The sequence below is a fragment of the Chanos chanos genome, chromosome 16 (assembly GCF_902362185.1).
Source record: "Chanos chanos chromosome 16, fChaCha1.1, whole genome shotgun sequence".
NCBI classification, from domain to species: Eukaryota; Metazoa; Chordata; class Actinopteri; order Gonorynchiformes; family Chanidae; genus Chanos; species Chanos chanos.
In genome coordinates, this window is record NC_044510.1 from 8,091,232 (window position 1) to 8,109,521 (window position 18,290).

The 18,290-nt window shown below is 47.3% G+C and overlaps 1 protein-coding gene across 1 annotated transcript; it reads left to right on the forward strand.

Annotated features, from left to right (window-relative positions):
* Positions 1-415: 415 nt before the first annotated feature.
* On the forward strand, positions 416-17,344 carry taok2a (TAO kinase 2a). The gene is made up of 20 exons (XM_030793600.1): positions 416-901; positions 5,864-6,004; positions 8,174-8,245; positions 8,534-8,635; positions 8,825-8,870; positions 9,041-9,137; positions 9,360-9,473; positions 9,774-9,865; positions 10,310-10,403; positions 10,710-10,791; positions 11,151-11,318; positions 11,661-11,858; positions 11,990-12,136; positions 12,261-12,497; positions 13,134-13,262; positions 13,443-13,646; positions 14,037-14,276; positions 14,768-14,980; positions 15,788-15,970; positions 16,290-17,344. Exons 2-20 carry the CDS (start codon positions 5,873-5,875, stop codon positions 17,205-17,207), a joined length of 3,468 nt encoding a protein of 1,155 aa, XP_030649460.1. The 5' UTR covers positions 416-901; positions 5,864-5,872; the 3' UTR covers positions 17,208-17,344.
* The last annotated feature ends 946 nt before the right edge of the window (positions 17,345-18,290 follow it).

An 18,290-nucleotide genomic window follows, 5' to 3' on the forward strand; every position in this document is an offset into this window, starting at 1 on the left:
GAGAGAATTAAAATATCAGCTCTCCTTTAGAGCGTCCTCCTCCAGTGTACGGTGGTGAAGGACTGTGTTGTCCGTGACTAGAAACAGAGACAAATTGTCCTCCTAGATTCTGAACTGATTTTGAATGAACATATGTGTGTAGAAAGGACAAAAAATGTGCGACCCAGAGTATTAGCCAGGATATTAATCGATAGTCGCCACTTTATCAAGGTAATTTGGTCCTGGTTGATGGGGCGTCACATTATTTGCTCGTGGTCCCATGCCAAAGTCCCTGGACCTTCTCAGAATGGCGAATAATTCTAGTCAATAACCGAACAGGAAATTCCTTTCGCAGTCTTAACCTTTCCGTCCTCTTTCCGGTGCGCTCCCGCCCCACGTAGCCATCTTGTGTTTTCTGAACAAAAAAAAAGGGTGAGACAGACAGACAAACAGACATAGGTGGGGTAATTCACTGGAAATAACATAAAGAAGGAATAAATGCAGATGTAACGCTACAGTATGAGAGGAAGGGGAGCAGGCGAGGAGGAACATCAGCCGCGCCTCATATTAAAATTGGACACACTGAGCTAGCTATCGCTAGGTAGCTAGCGTAGCCAATGTAACTAGCGGGTTAACATAGCATAGTTTGAGAGATAGAGAGAAAGATACGTTTGACCTGTAAGTTAGCCTGCTCACAAATCCTGCTTTCTGATTTGCAAGCACCGGAACATTATACATTTCTTTCAACAAGAGAGAATACTAATGCAACGCGGCTGAAGAGTGTCGATAAAAAAAGAATGGATCATATATTGATCTGAAAACGTCCCGACGAAGACGAGCAAGTAGCTAAAACCTAGCTACTGATATTGTGAGATAGCTAACGATTTATTCGTTGCAGGATTGGTACCACAATAAAACCGTGGTAAGTCAAAGTACTTTGCTCTGAGATCAAGTCTGTCATTTTATTATTTTGTCGTTTGATAAACCCGAGGATTTCTAGTACCAGAATGCCTTCAAAGTCTGCTATCACGTTATCCAGATATAAACATAAAACAATGGGTCTATTTAACCATTAATCTCATCGTATGATGTTACTATCACAAATCAGCCGTACAGTAACGTGGCTGTTTAAAGAAAGGAGTGTTGCCGTTGAAACAGATGTGCTGTGAGATCATTTGATTTTATACCAGCTGATTTGAACAGCCTGTCCACTTGAGAAGAGTTGTTCAGCGCTGTAAAAACGAACGTTTGTCAGAACTTGGCAGCTAGTGTCACAGCTGTTCGGAATTTGACATACGTCGCTTCAAAAATGATTCCTTTGTTAACAACCCGAATCAACTGTCTGCAAAAGTTAAGCTCATTGCTTGATCTTTGCTTTGTGTCACGTCTTTGCGGCTTTTTGTAGGTTTTGGTAGAGCACGCCTGCTTGTGTTAAAAGTTTTATAAGATGCAGCTGCTTTCATCTTCTCCCTAGTTTTAATGTAGAGTTTCTCTTTTTTTCCTACATTTACTGTTGTACTCGTGTTTGAAAAGTTGCCATTTTATGGGCCGGAAACTGATGCGAGCTGAATTCTGATTAGCATACTTACAATGACTTGACGACATTAGTGGTCTCCTGTACAAAGCATCAACATTTGCATTAAAGCCCACCGCCTCGTGCAGCGTGTAGGGTTTTTTTTTTTTTTTATGGCCGGAGAACTTCGTGTCATTGATGCATTTAGGCAGCCTGTTACCACCTCTTTTTGTTGTTGCTTTGTCAGGAAGATATTTTCTCAGGAAGATTTTTGTCTCTCTAAGGGTGCAGCTCTCCACCCGCCGTTGAGCAGGAAACATGACTAGACCGTTGTGTTCCAAAGACTTTTTATTTTCCCATCTTCAAATACAAAACCATTCTTGGCAAAAGAATATGCAGTGTGACCATCACACTACAGGATCAATACATTGGGAGTTTGTTTTCAGGGGGACTCGTATAAAATACATAGTCTGCCAACACAATTCTACAATTTGCAGTCGTCACCAACTTTTTCAGAAAGACTAAACGACATCTGCCCATTCCTTCATTCACCAAACTGCATACGCCATGGCAAAACGTAGTGGCACCCTCTGACTTCTCTTCCTTGAACTTTCCCTAAAGCTGTGTAACACTACTTATTGTCCTCCACACCGTCACTCTAAAATCAGTTTGTTCTCATAATCGTGTATTTTCTCTCTATGCTGTATCCCAAGGATGACGTTCCAAAATGCTTCGTCGCTCGGAGACTCGGTGTGAATTTGTATCGCATCTTTTCCTGAGTTTACCCCCAAGTGTGAGAGAGATAAGAGGAGCACCAGAAATGGCCAAAAGTTCATTTAGACGCTTAATTAAGCCTTGCTGCTAGCTCTTTACATGACCGTCTCAAAACTATATATAGACATCCTTTCTAATGAAAGCCATGTCTGATTGCATCAGGAGGGAATCTGTTTATGTAACTCATAACCTATTTTTTTTTCCTTCTCTACGCTTCCAAAGAATACCTGTTGATCTTCAAAGGAATGCAAAGCTGTTTATTTTCAAGAGTTTCAACACGCCCGCCTTAGCAGGAAAAGGGTTTTTTTTGTTTTGTTTTGTTTTGTTTTTTCCCCAGCGAGATAAACCATCACCCTGCCACGCGGAACCATTTGGACGAGCAGCGCAGATGGGGAAAGAATGAAACGATTAGAGACAGGGAAGTGGTGTGAGACGCACGACTGGGTTAAATGAATCAGACATAACAGCCTTGAAAGACTCTCGACGCTGCCTCTTTCGTACGTCCAAAAAAACACCCACCTTTTTTTTTTTTTTTTTGTGGAGAGGGTTTTCGTGCCTTGTTGTTTTAGTACCCGTGAGATTCAAAGTCGGCCCTCGTTATGTCACTTTACTGGGAATGTTTTAATGCCGCAAGCGTCGAAACTTGGGAAGACTACAGCGTCATGCTCTGTTCCTTGAAAGTCCTGCTCCTGGCATGGGCACTCCGTTATCAGTGCAGATGCCCGGGTTTCACGTCTGTCAGTTCACAACCTGTGTTTTTTTTTTTTTTTTTGGTAATATTGACAATTTTATCTTCAGTCAAACATTTCCTTGTCTTTCTTCCTTGCCTCTGTGAGCATTCTTACATTGGCAACGGGAGAATAGACGGACAACACCCTCAAAGCCGTTGATTTTTATACTGGTTTCTCACTGTTTATTCAGCCGTGGCGTAAATGCCATTAACTTTTAAGATAAGTCTTCCGCGGTGGCACACGGAGTCGTTTCGACCGGCACAAAGGCGCCACCTCCCAACTCTGTCGTAAAGATCGATCGACGCTGGCGTTGGCAGCTGACATGTCAAACAGAGAAGCTGTAAACAGTTTGTTTTTCTAAGGCAAATAATCCCGTGTCATGGGAAAAGAAGGTGGCTAACCAGCACCGTAACGTGTCCTGGCGGAACGCCAAACACGTTTCTTCCTCCGCAGTCGTTCGGTGGAAGTCAGAATTTGGTTACGCCTGCCGCTGTCTGTCGGCGTAGAAATTCTCAGACGTTCTCACAGTCGGTTTCATCATTCAGGAACAGACACATCATTTTGCTTTGATGAGAACATGACACAGAGAGACAAGGCAGTTACTTCTGAAAAAGAGGACAGTTGTCATTCGGAAATGGGCCGTGGAAAGGGTTCAGAACACACACACACACACACACACACACTGTTTCTTCTGTAAGACACCATATCATTTTGCTTTTTGACAGACCAGCATATAAACATTCTGAAGAATGCACAGATCACACACACACACACACACACAACAACACACACTGTTTCTTCTATAAGACACCATATAATTTTGCTTTTTGACAGACCAGCGAATAAGCATTCTGAAGAATGCACAGATCACACACACACACACACACACACACACACACACACAGACTAGCCTCTCCATAGGCCTGCTCTGTAAGAGATTGTCCTGTATAGAGACGCAGTGAGCTGAGAGCCTGAGGCAAAGTCTTTTTAGTGTATTCTCTCTGGCTTCACTAAAAACCACACGCACGCACGCACACACACACACACACACACACTCAGCTCCTGACTCTCCATGTCAGAGCAGACTGGATAGACAGAGCACGTGAATTAAAAGAGAGAGAGAGAGTGAATGAGTGAAACAGATTCATCCTCCTCCGGTTTCTCTTTCTGCACCGTACGCCTGTGCTGACGTGAAAGGCGGACGGCGACAGAGAGAGAGAGACGGAGAGAGAGAGAGAGGGACAGAGAGGGAGAGAGGGAGGGAGAGAGAGAGAGACACAGAGAGAGAGAGCGAGACAGAGAGAGACACAGAGACAGAGAGAGAGAGACAGAGAGAGAGACAGAGAGACGGTGAGACAGAGAGAGAGAGAGAGACAGAGAGAGAAACAGAGACAGAGAGAGAGACAGAGAGAGAGAGAGAGACGGTGAGACAGAGAGAGAGAGAGAGAGACAGACAGACAGAGAGAGAGAGAGAGACGGTGAATGGGAGACGTGACGGCAGTGCTTCAGCGGTATTGCTCTCACATGGCAGTGATAAAGCACTGAGAGTCATCCAGGGGGGAAGAGAGAGGGGCTTTTTTGGAAACAGCATTGGGTCGAAACCCCATCCCGATCGGAGAGTCACCGCATTTAAAGTCGGACACCCTGGTCGTGCTAACCGATTTTTGTGGGGGTTTTTTTTGTTTGTTTGTTTGTTTGTTTTTAATAAATGCAAATATATGTATAGTATCCGTGTTTGAGTTAAGTTTTGTTCTTGACTTGAGTTCAGTTTGTTTCAAGCGAAGGAGTCTTTCCATGCAAATTCTTTATTGTGCAGCAGAGAGGAAATGATTCGTTATACCATGTTCTGGTTCATTTTCTCCAGCTGTTGATTGGCGCATTGAGTTCATTTTATAATGGTTGAGTCGGTGAGTGCACAACACATGGAAACCCTCACTGCGTGGTGGTTTTTAGTTGTGGGTCTCATAGACTTGTGGACTTTTCATCCAGAACTGGGATCTTTGTGTCTCGTCTCTGCCCGCTAACCGGCATCGGTCGGGCACAGCTGCCCGAAATGAAAATCAAGAGATTACTCACGTCAGATTAGGACGAGGAAAGACGAGAGAGAGCGGGGTTAACCTCAAATCTCGGATCGTCCGAGGACGGCCCGTGCGCTTGCGAGCATGCCTGTGTGCGTAACGAGATTTTTCACCCATGTCTCGGCTGATAACGTCTCACCCTTGGCTTGAGGCACTTTTACTGTAGCACCCCCCCCCCCCCCTTCTCTTGTTCTCTCGCTCTTGTTCTCTCTCTCTCTCTCTCTCCCTCCCCTCTTCCTGTCTCCTCCGGTCTTGGTCTTCTCTTCTCGTGGTCCTCTCTCCTGCCCCTCGTCTGTAACACCTTTTCTTCCTCTCTGGTCGTCTGTCATTTCTGCGGAGCGTTTGTCCTGTGGTGATTTGTCACGTGGTGATGTGACACGTCCGCGGTACATTCATTCTCACGCATCTCTAACCGTTTCCTTCGTTCACTCTTTTTTTTTTTTTTTTTATTACGTGATAATGGTTGTGGGTGAGGACGTATTGACCGCTCTGGTTTTGTTTACCTCGTAAACATCTTTGTTTTGCTTTTTTTTTTTTGGTCATGCTGTGATTAACTGACTTAGCAATAAACTACGCTAACCAATTGATCTTATTTGTGTGTGTGTGTGTGTGTGTGTGTGTGTGACGCTGTGTGTGTGTATGTGACACTGTGTGGTGTGGTGTGTATGGTGTGTGTGACTGTGTGGTGTATGGTGTGTGTGTGTGTGTGTGCGCGCGCGTGTATGGTGTGTGTGTGTGACACTGTGTGGTGTGTATGGTGTGTGTGTGTGTGTGTGTGTGTATAACAGGAGCTGGCCATGCCTGCGAGTGTGCGTGCGGGGAGCCTGAAAGACCCAGAGGTGGCTGAGCTCTTCTGCAGAGATGACCCAGAGAAACTCTTCGCTGACCTGCGCGAGATCGGCCACGGCAGCTTCGGCGCCGTCTACTTCGTAAGTGTCTTAACTCTCTCTGTATCACAAGTGTCTTAACTCTCTCCGTTCCACAAGTGTCTTAACTCTCGCCGTATCACAAGTGTCTTAACTCTCTCTGTATCACAAGTGTCTTAACTCTCTCCGTTCCACAAGTGTCTTAACTCTCGCCGTATCACAAGTGTCTTAACTCTCTCTGTATCACAAGTGTCTTAACTCTCTCCGCTCCACAAGTGTCTTAACTCTCTCCGTTCCACAAGTGTCTTAACTCTCTCCGCTCCACAAGTGTCTTAACTCTCTCCGCTCCACAAGTGTCTTAACTCTCTCCGTTCCACAAGTGTCTTAACTCTCTCCGCTCCACAAGTGTCTTAACTCTCTCCGTTCCACAAGTGTCTTAACTCTCGCCGTATCACAAGTGTCTTAACTCTCTCCGCTCCACAAGTGTCTTAACTCTCTCCGCTCCACAAGTGTCTTAACTCTCTCCGTTCCACAAGTGTCTTAACTCTCTCCGCTCCACAAGTGTCTTAACTCTCTCCGTTCCACAAGTGTCTTAACTCTCTCCGCTCCACAAGTGTCTTAACTCTCTCCGTTCCACAAGTGTCTTAACTCTCACCGTTCCACAAGTGTCTTAACTCTCTCTGTATCACAAGTGTCTTAACTCTCCCCGTTCCACAAGTGTCTTAACTCTCACCGTTCCACAAGTGTCTTAACTCTCGCCGTATCACAAGTGTCTTAACTCTCGCCGTATCACAAGTGTCTTAACTCTCTCTGTATCACAAGTGTCTTAACTCTCTCTGTATCACAAGTGTCTTAACTCTCGCCGTTCCACAAGTGTCTTAACTCTCGCCGTATCACAAGTGTCTTAACTCTCGCCGTATCACAAGTGTCTTAACTCTCGCCGTATCACAAGTGTCTTAACTCTCGCCGTATCAAAGTGTCTTAACTCTCTCCGCTCCACAAGTGTCTTAACTCTCTCTGTATCACAAGTGTCTTAACTCTCGCCGTATCACAAGTGTCTTAACTCTCTCTGTATCACAAGTGTCTTAACTCTTGCCGTATCACAAGTGTCTTAACTCTCTCCGTTCCACAAGTGTCTTAACTCTCTCCGCTCCACAAGTGTCTTAACTCTCTCCGCTCCACAAGTGTCTTAACTCTCTCTGTTCCACAAGTGTCTTAACTCTCGCCGTATCACAAGTGTCTTAACTCTCTCCGCTCCACAAGTGTCTTAACTCTCTCCGCTCCACAAGTGTCTTAACTCTCTCCGTTCCACAAGTGTCTTAACTCTCTCTCCACAAGTGTCTTAACTCTCCCCGTTCCACAAGTGTCTTAACTCTCTCCGTTCCACAAGTGTCTTAACTCTCTCTGTATCACAAGTGTCTTAACTCTCTCTGTATCACAAGTGTCTTAACTCTCTCTGTATCACAAGTGTCTTAACTCTCGCCGTATCACAAGTGTCTTAACTCTCTCCGTTCCACAAGTGTCTTAACTCTCTCCGTTCCACAAGTGTCTTAACTCTCGCCGTATCAGAAGTGTCTTAACTCTCGCCGTATCACAAGTGTCTTAACTCTCGCCGTATCACAAGTGTCTTAACTCTCTCCGCTCCACAAGTGTCTTAACTCTCTCTGTTCCACAAGTGTCTTAACTCTCGCCGTATCACAAGTGTCTTAACTCTCTCCGCTCCACAAGTGTCTTAACTCTCTCTGTTCCACAAGTGTCTTAACTCTCTCCGTTCCACAAGTGTCTTAACTCTCTCCGTTCCACAAGTGTCTTAACTCTCCCCGTTCCACAAGTGTCTTAACTCTCTCCGTTCCACAAGTGTCTTAACTCTCCCCGTTCCACAAGTGTCTTAACTCTCCCCGTTCCACAAGTGTCTTAACTCTCCCCGTTCCACAAGTGTCTTAACTCTCCCCGTTCCACAAGTGTCTTAACTCTCTCCGTTCCACAAGCGCGTTTGCGTTTGCGCGTGTGCTTGCCTTGAAATGATACAAAACTGTGTTGCCTCAGATGTATCTGTGTGTGGGTGGTAAAATTGCTACCTGCATGATGTAGACCCGTATATTTTTACTGCAATTCGATGGGCTGTTATAATAGGGGTTTTTTTTTTTTTTTTAAACATGACACATATGTTGTAGATTTGTATGCTGGGCTTGTGTGCGTGTGTGTGTCCTAACTGTTCTCTACCTGTTCCAGGCCAGAGATGTCCGTTCCAACGAAGTGGTGGCCATCAAGAAGATGTCTTACAGCGGCAAACAGTCAAACGAGGCATGCCTACACACACACTCGCGCACACACACACATACACCACACACACACATATACACACACAGACACACACACACCCACTCACTTTTTCCCATGTGAAGTATCTTTTTTTGTTCACTTATAAAACATTGTGTATTGTAACCAAAACACAACACGATAAATTGCCCCTGAACACTGCAGTCAAGACTCCACACAAATTTTACAGACATTCTAGAATGTTCCACGGAACACGTGTCGTATCAGGAGCAGCAGCAGAACAGTGTTTGATGTGTCAAATTCTGTATGTAGAAATGGCAGGACATTATCAAAGAGGTGAAGTTTCTTCAGAAGCTGCGACACCCCAACATCATCGAGTACAGAGGATGCTACCTGAGAGAGCACACCGCCTGGGTGAGTGTGTGTGAGGGACAGAGACTTTTCTGCATTTTGTTGGATACTGTGTTGTACCTGAATTTACTGTTAGTGATTCATTCTCTCTCTCTCTGCCTCCCTCGCTCGCACTCTCTCTCTCTCTCTGTCTCTCCCTCTCTCTCACTCCCTCTCTCTCTCTTCTTCTCTCTCTCTCTCTCACACATGCAGCTGGTAATGGAGTATTGTCTTGGCTCCGCCTCCGATCTTTTAGAAGGTGAGTTCTGCGGTGACTCAAGAAAAAAAACCACTAGGACTTTGAAATGATTTAATGAACGGTTTCAAGGTTTCGGTCCATTTTTCTCCTGTCATGTTTTTTTTTTTCCTGTTTGTGAGTGCAGGCGTGCTTGTTTAAATGTCAGATCTCTTTATTCTCCCTCTCTGCAGTTCATAAGAAGCCACTCCAGGAAGTGGAAATAGCTGCTATTACCCATGGTGCACTGCAAGGCTTGGCGTATCTTCACTCCCACAATATGATTCACAGGTGAGGAAGTCCTACTCTGGAGAAACATACTCAGCCTCAAACCCCCCCCCCCCCCCCCCCCCCCCCCCCCCACCCCCCCCCCCCCCCCCCCCCCGGCCTCCTGACTGTCCTTCCCTTTATTTTCTTTACTTCCCCCTTTATCTCTCAGTCTTTCTGTAGGTTACACAACCCTAATCTTCTTCTCTCTCTGTCTCTCTCTCTCTCTCTCTGTCTCTCTCTCAGAGATGTGAAGGCAGGTAATATCCTCCTGACTGAACCAGGGCAGGTGAAACTGGGGGATTTCGGTTCAGCCTCCATCGTCGCCCCGGCCAACTCTTTTGTGGGCACGCCCTATTGGTGAGAGACACGCCCACACTGACACATCTCATCACACTGTCACACTGCAAATACACAAACACAGATACAGGTAAACATACAGATGTCAAACACACACACACGCACACCCCCCCCCTCACACATACACCGGTAAAGACACGTACGATTAAATATACATATACACTCTTGCACACAAACACACCCCCACTCAGTAGTTCTCACATTCACACACACATAAATATATATTTATATTTATCATTTATGTCTCTTCCCTTATGTATGGAATTCTAATTTTCCTTTGACCTTTGACCTGTCACGCAGGATGGCCCCCGAAGTCATCCTGGCCATGGACGAAGGTCAGTACGACGGCAAAGTGGACGTCTGGTCTCTGGGCATCACCTGCATCGAGCTGGGTGAGTGTTACCGCGGGCAACAGGCTTCCGAAAGGTCTCGACCTTAACGCCACGTCGGCGTGCCAGAGCAGCGTGTGAGGGGGAACAGGTCAAGCAGGGGTGGAGTGGGAGGGCTTCGCCGGCAGAGGTGGATGTTATCTGGGACAGCGAGCTGACACTTGTGTGTGTGTGTGTGTTGTGTCTGAGCGGGACTGCTTGGTCAGATGGAATTAGTGTTTCAGAGTTTCTTTAAGCTGCTTTAGTTGTAAGCTAACTACTTGTTGATGCCTCTCTTTCTTTCTCTCTCTCTCTCTCTCTCCCTCTCTCCTGCTTTCTTCTCCCCAACTCACTATCCACTCTCTGGATTTGCTCTCTATGTGTTGTATATCCTCTTTCTGTCTGGCTCTGGTTCCATGCCTTGTTTTTGGTTTCTTGAGCCCTTTTTTTCTCTCTCTCTCTCTCCAGCGGAGAGGAAGCCACCCTTGTTCAATATGAATGCTATGAGTGCCTTATACCACATCGCTCAAAACGAGAGCCCAGTCCTGCAGTCCAATCACTGGTGAGCATTCTTAAATCTCTCTCTCTCTCTCTCACTCTCTCTTTCTCACTGTCTGTCTCTCACTCACACTGTCTGTCTGTCTGTCTCTCTCACTCACTCACTCTCTGCCTCTGTCTGTCTCTCTCTCTCTCTCCTCTTTTTTTTTTTTCATTGTTTTTTTTCCCCCCTGTCTGTTGTGTTCCTGTTTTGATCAGTGCCACTTTTTCTTTTCAAACCCTTTCTCTTTGATATGTGTGGGTTTTTGGGGGTTTTTTTTTCCTGGCGGGGTGCTGTGTATTTGCTCTCTGATTTTTCTCTCTCGTTCAGGTCTGACTACTTTCGTAACTTTGTGGACTCCTGTCTGCAGAAGATTCCTCAGGACCGGCCTACCTCTGACGTGCTGCTGAATGTAAGCATACACGCACACACGCACTTCAAGATTCAGACTTTATATATATAGATATACATACACACACACACACACACATATATGTATGTATATATATAACGAAATGCGGTTATAACAGAATTTCCTTCACATCAAACATACGGGAAGTGAAACACACACATATGCACGCACACACACACACACACACAGTGACTCTGACATCATCACGTGCTCTCACTCACAATACCCTTGAAGACAAATTCAGACACTTATTCCAACCTGTGCTGAGAATAGATCTGTTTCCACAGAACCTGTGAGCACATGTTTTCTTTGTGTCTCTCTCTCTCACACATACTCTCTCTCTTTCTCTCTCACGCCAGCATCGTTTTCTGTGTCGAGAGCGCCCCCTGTCGGTGGTCATGGATCTGATAGCGCGCACTAAAGACGCTGTGCGGGAGCTGGATAACCTGCAGTACAGGAAAATGAAGAAGATCCTCTTTCAGGAGACGCACAATGGACCCACACAAGAAGGAGGAGAGGAAGAGGAGGTTTGTGTGTGTCTCTCTCTCTCTCTCTCTCTCTCTCTCTCTCTCTCTCTGAGTCTTACTTTCTATCAACACCTCATAAATATTCTGTTGCTCTTTCATCCAGTACATTGAATTTCAATAAAATTCTCACTAACCATCTGCCTTTCCTGTCTCTGCGGGTGTGTGATGTATGTGGTGTGATTGGTGTGTGTGTGTGTGATGTGGTGTGTGTGTGTGTGTGTGATGTGATGTGTGTGTGTGTGTGATGTGTGTGTGTGTGTGATGTGTGTGATGTGATGTGTGTGTGTGTGATGTATGTGTGTGATGTGATGTGTGTGTGTGTGTGTGTGTGTGTGCGCGTAGGACGTGGAGCAGTACCTGTTGCGGTCGGGCACAGTGAACAGTATGGAGAGTTCTCATTCGGTGCCGTCCATGTCCATCAGCGCCAGTTCTCAGAGCTCCTCAGTCAACAGCCTGGCCGACGGCTCGGACGACAGCGCCGAGATGGCCATGATGCAGGAGGGGGAGCAAACCGTCACCTCCATCATACACCGCCCTACCGTGAGTCTGACAGACCAGTGACTCACAGAGCTACTGCTCTGGAATGAAATCTCGTCCGTTTTTTACTGACTTTATCTCTGCCTCTGTCTCTCTCTCACCCCCCTCCCTGTCTCTCTGTCTCTGTGTGTCAGGGCCATGATAATATCTATGATGACCCGTACCAGCCTGAGGTGGACTGTCTGCAGCAGCAGCGTGAGCCTCAGTCTGCCTCTGGGACACGCCGCAGAGCTCACTACCGCAACCGAGACCACTTCGCCACCATCCGCACCGCCTCACTGGTCAGCACCGGTCCAAACACACACACACACACACTCTCAAACACGCACGGACATGCGCACACACACACAACTCGCTAAAGGTGTGCGTCTTTGCTGAAGTTGTGCGTCTCCCGCCCGTGTTCAGGTGACACGTCAGATCCAGGAGCACGAGCAGGGCTCGGCCCTGAGGGAGCAGATGTCCGGGTACAAACGCATGAGGAGGCAGCACCAGAAGCAGCTCCTGGCCCTGGAGAACAAACTCAAAACGGAGATGGACGAACATCAGCTCAGACTGGACAAAGAGCTGGAGACCCAGAGAAACAACTTCAGCAGCGAGGCTGACAAACTGAGCAAGAAACACCAGGCCATCCTGGAGAAAGAGGTGTGTGCGTGTGTGTGTGCGTGTGTGTGTGCCTGTGTGTGTGCCTGTGTGTGTGCCTGTGTGTGTGCGTGTGTGCGCGTGCGCGCGGGTGTGCGTGTGTGTGGGCGTGTGTGTGTTCTGGGAGAATCAGTGGATTGAAGTGTAGAGAGATATGAATAATGGAAATGAGTATGAGTGAGCGAGAGAGAGACAGAAACCAAGTGCGGGTCTCCATGAAACAGAGGAGAAAAAGCAGAGAGCCAGGGGAACGGATGTTATGTACTTGTTAAGTGAAATGCCTTGAACAGTAATAGAAACAAGGAAGGATGAAAACAGAGAAAACCGCTGAGGGTGGAAACTCTTTTTTTTTTTTTTTTTCAAGCTTGTATAAAGTGTGTCATAAACTTGAATTTCCTACGTAGATGTGGGGCTGTTTACTTCGAGGGTTCAAAGGTAAAGAAATCTTCACTTGGCTGTGCTTTAAAATAAAGGAGTGTTCTGAGTGGTCCTGTAGGAGTGGATGAGGACAGGGATTTTGCCCGACCAGTTGTGTGTGACGATGAAAGGGTGAATTTTCCTGACTGGTTATGTGTGTTGCAGAAGAAGTGGAGGATTTTACTAACTCTTTTATGTGTGTGTGTGTGTGTGTGTGTGTAGATGAAGGCTGCGCTGGCAGAGGAGAAGAAGTTTCAACAGCACATTTTGGGTCAGCAGAAGAAAGAGCTCAACAGTCTACTGGATTCTCAGAAGCGCCAGTACAGACAGCGCAAGGAACAGCTTAAAGAGGTCTGTTCACACACACACACACACACACTCAAACTCAGTCAAAAGGAGTTCAGAAATAAGTACATAAACACAGGTATATCACGTATTACCCAAAATCCTCAAAACCAGAACAGGCAAAATAGACAATGCGAAGGCAATAGAACCACTGGTGTGATGTTAAAATGCTTCCCCAATGCACAGGAGCTGAGTGAGAATCAGTCCACGCCGAAGCGGGAGAAGCAGGAGTGGCTGGTGCGACAGAAGGAGTGCATGCAGCAGGTACAGGCAGAGGAGGAGGCCGGGTTACTACGGCGACAGAGGCAGTATTACGAACTTCAGTGTCGACAGTACAAGAGGAAGATGCTGCTGGCGCGACACAACCTGGAACAAGACTTACTCAGAGAGGTACACACACGCACACACACACACACACACATACCCACATAAACAAACACATACACTCACACTCACACATAGACCTCAGAGAGGTATACACTCACACACACACACACACATACCCACATACACAAACACATACACATATGCACACACATACACACACACACACACATACACACACAAAATGAACAATTGGAACCTCAAAGAAGTTGTAATAGTAGAGATTAGTCACAACAACAGTGAACAATCTGACTTATTTTTTTCACTACTGGAGACATTTGGGCTAAATTAAATTCAGACATACTTACAGACAAAACATTTCAACTCCACAGACGCTTTGAAACTGAGGGTCTACCTTTCTTTTTTTCTTTTTTTTTCCCCCCTGTATCCCTGTAGGATCTGAATAAGAAGCAGACGCAGAAGGATCTGGAATGCGCCATGTTACTGAGGCACCACGAGTCGACGCAGGAGCTGGAGTTCAGGCAGCTGGCCTCCATCCAGCGCACGCGGGCCGAGCTGATCCGCACGCAGCACCAGAGCGAGCTCACCAACCAGATGGAGTACAACAAACGCCGCGAACAGGAGCTACGGCAGAAACACGCGGTGGAGGTCCGCCAGCAGCCCAAGAGCCTCAAGGTGAGAGAGACGTCAGGGCTGCATCTTAAACTGGACCCTCCCTCACCCGTTGGGAACAGCAGCAGGGCATTGATTTTGCTGTGAAGAGCGGTAGGGGTGACGAATAGAGCCTGATTGGTTTATATGATCTTCATAGACTCATATCTCTTTAGTTAGGAGATTTGCAAAGAATGGGGCTATTCCTAACTAAGGTTCTGCATTCCTTGTAACTAAGGTTACAAGGAATGCAGAATGCTTGTTGGTTACTCAGAATACCTGCTGAAGTTACACAGAATGCCTGTTGATTACAAATAATACCTTCTTCGTGGCTTGTCTTCTTTCTGTGCTGCTGTGCCCTTTGAAAACAGTGATATTGTGCTTTAAATAAACTTAAACTTGAACTTGAATACCTGTTAAATTACGTAGAACACCCATGTCACGTTATGAAGGATCTTTTACAGATCTCTGTCTCTGTCTCTGTCTCTCTCTCTCTCTCTCTCTGTCTCTCTCAGACCAAAGAGCTTCAGATAAAGCGTCAGTTCCAGGAGACGTGTAAGATCCAGACGCGACAGTACAAGGCCCTGCGGAACCACCTGCTGGAGAACACGCCCAAGTCGGAGCACAAGGCGGTGCTGAAGAGGCTGAAGGAGGAGCAGACGCGTAAACTGGCCATCCTGGCCGAGCAGTACGACCACTCCATCAACGACATGCTGTCCACACAGGCTGTGAGTAAGGCAAGGACACACCGGCCTTCCTCGCAAGCACCTGGATACTACTGTATAAATCACACTGTCTCACTACACTACACCACAGCACACACACCTCTTCACCTTCAACCTGGTCCTCAACCTAGTCCTCAAGGCCCTGGATACTACTGTATAAATCACACTGTCTCACTACACTACACCACAGCACACACACCTCTTCACCTTCAACCTGATCCTCAACCTAGTCCTCAAGGCCATGCTACCCTGCGGAGTTTTGTATCAGTGCTCCATCAGTTCACTCGCATCAGTCCCTGAGCTCTGCATTTCCACTGCTGACCAAAGTATTCTGTTTAAAGTTATTCTATAGACAGCTATTCTGTGTATCTACACTAACAACACTCAGACAACTCCTTCACTTTCAACAAAATGATACAAGACACGAGGGCCTTCAGAACTGCCTTCAGAACGACCTAAACCTAAATTATTCTGTGCAATAACTGACGTCGTCGTACACCAAATGTGTTCACTACATAGATGTGTTCTGTGCTATAGACCATACGACTTAACTGCACCATACACCTGTCCTGGTGTACCACATCTCACTACCCCAGCACAGTATTGCATTACAATACAAGAGAGTAACCATACGTCATTGTGGGACACTGCTGCACTGCATCTAAACACCCTACCGCCCTAGACCACTGTATACATCTATAATGTAAATCACGCTGCAAAACTACAAATTCCACATCTGTCATATCCCTTTGAAACCTTCGGACCTGCCGTTTCTCTACTGATTTGCTACCTCTTCTGTTGTCCCTGCAGTTGCGATTGGACGAGACCCAGGAGGCGGAGTACCAGGCCCTGCGGATGCAGCTGCAGCAGGAGCTAGAGCTGCTGAACGCCTACCAGAGTAAAATTAAGATGCACACAGACTCCCAACACGAGCGAGAGGTCAAGGACCTGGAGCAGAGGGTATCCATACGCAGGGCACTGCTGGAACAGAGGGTACGTGTCTGTGTGTGCGCGTGTGTGTCGGAAGGTCAACGGGTTTCCGCGTGTTTGTGTGTTTCGGTCTGAGATGCTAAGAGAAAACACTTAGTGTCATTGCTTTGGATGAAAAGACACTGTCAAAAGCCTGCTAGGATATGTAGTGAGGAAGAGATTCCGGGTGTGCGTGCATGCGTACTGGAGATAGAATCGGAGACCTGCTGTAGAGGGAGGTGTTCGCATGCAAAGCCTAGCTTAAACGCCAGTAGAAGTCTGAAACTTGTGGGTACATTTACCTTTTGTCTAATCTCTCTCTCTCCCTCTCCCTCTCTCTCAGATCGAGGAGGAGATGTTGGCTCTGCAGAACGAGAGGTCAGAGAGGATCCGTACGCTGCTGGAGAGGCAGGCGCGGGAGATTGAGGCTTTCGATTCGGAGAGCATGCGTCTGGGGTTCAGTAACATGGCACTGACGGGCATCCCCGCCGAAGCCTTCAACCAGGGCTACTCCAACCCCCCCTCGGGCCCCGGAGGGTGGCCCTCCCGCCCCGTCCCGCGTTCGGGCAGCCACTGGAGCCACAGCGTCCACAACTCGGCGGCGCCGCCCTCCTGGAGGAGCCAGAACAGCATGGCAGGCTACAGCCGGGCGGAGTCCATGGCAGGCCGGGAGAGGGAGAGGAACATGGATGGGATGGGCGGCAGCAGGGGGATGCCGAGCTCCATCTCGTCAGCCTCGTCCTCTTCGTCATCCTCCTCTTCCTCCCATCACCATCATCATTACCTTCCTCAGCACTACCACCACCACCAGAGCACGCCGCACCTGTACCGCGACAGTCGGGAGAGAGAGAGGGAGCGAGACAGGGAATGGGGAGGTGTTGGAGGAGGACATCACTCCTCCTCGTCATCTTCCTCCTCCCACGGCCACTCGCACCACATGTCGTCCCACCACGCCTCCTCCCAGTCCCTCGCCGACCTGCCTCCGCCTCCACCTCCACCCCCTATCTCTCTCTCCTCCACCTCCCCTCCTTCGTCCTCCTCTTCCTCCTCTTCTCAGGGCGGGTACGGAGGCATCGGCGGAGGGGGCGGGCTGGTAGTTCGTGGTCCGAGCCTGATGGCCTTGAGGAACAGTCCACAGCCCTTGAGGAGGACTGCCTCTGGAGGAGGGCCCGGAGGAGCAGGATCAGGGGAGGGCGGGTTAAGCCGCAGCACCTCGGTCACCTCCCACATTTCCAACGGCTCCCACCTCTCCTATTCCTAGAGGGAGCAAGGCAGGGGCAAGCGACAACTTTTCAAACACTAACTGTCGGGGTTGAGGGGAGGGAACTGGCTATATCATTTACCAGACACAGCTGGGTCACTCCTAGCCATTAAGGGTGTATTATCCAGAGCAGTAAGTCAAAGTGTTTAAACTGGGATGTACCATCAAGGGTGTAAGGGGGAAGAACCCTTTTCATTCAAGGTCTCAGGGGTTCCAAAGAGGGTCAGGTAGAGGACAAATAAAGTAGATTTTCTCAGAATAAAACGGCGTATAGGAAACGGGGTGGAAAAAACGGAAGAGAAGACATGCGGTCCAAGCGTGTGTGTAGCAGGAAAATAGAGCAGTGGGTTATTTTTAAAACCAGAACAGTCCCGGTGCTGTCAGGCATCTGAAGAGGTTGTGGGGGTTTTTTTTGGGGTTTTTTTTTCCCAGGTCCAATAAGAGCTACTACCATTCCCACCAAATAAACCGCTAACCTCACGCCGGAGATCAGTGGCTTTAAACGGGCCTGCGACACGCGCAGTCACTCCATGTAGCAATACGGTGCTAGAATAGAATGCTTTTTAGCATTAGCGCTCCCTCACTTTGCCCAGCAAAAATATAAAAATTCGTCGTCGGGTCTGAACGGAGTTGGGTCATCGTTCAGCCATTCATGGTTTGAGAAGAGAATAGTAATGCCTGTCGACTCGATAGTAGATATGAGTCTTGTAGCTAGAACGAAGAAATGTCAAGCTAGCCGCCCTTCCAGGACCAAGAAGTATGTAGTGCTGACGGCGTACGTTTTCCTAATGAAAGAAAGCATGAGCGAGGGGGAGAGGATTTCTAGGATGTTACACGTATTGTAGACGGGGTTTTTTTGGGAGGGTTAGTAGAAAGTTGCAACGACATTAGTAGGTAGCAGGAGAGAAAATTCAGAAGGTGCTTTAAACAAATTGCCATGTAATTATGTGTATAAAACTAAAAAAAAACAATACTAAACAAAGTGATTTTTATTCATTAGGGTTAATGAAACGTACATTTGTAGCAGGGCAAGGAGAAGTAGTGTGGGTTTTTTTTTTTTATTATTATTATTATTCTGTGTTT

What these genes read in the sequence shown, in the direction of transcription:
- taok2a (XM_030793600.1), top strand. Translation starts at nt 5,873, where the DNA reads ATGCCTGCGAGTGTGCGTGCGGGGAGCCTGAAAGACCCAGAGGTGGCT. An exon ending in GCTTCGGCGCCGTCTACTTC is followed by an intron (nt 6,005 to 8,173) that starts GTAAGTGTCTTA and finishes TACCTGTTCCAG; the next exon opens with GCCAGAGATGTCCGTTCCAA. An exon ending in AGCAGCCCAAGAGCCTCAAG is followed by an intron (nt 14,277 to 14,767) that starts GTGAGAGAGACG and finishes TGTCTCTCTCAG; the next exon opens with ACCAAAGAGCTTCAGATAAA.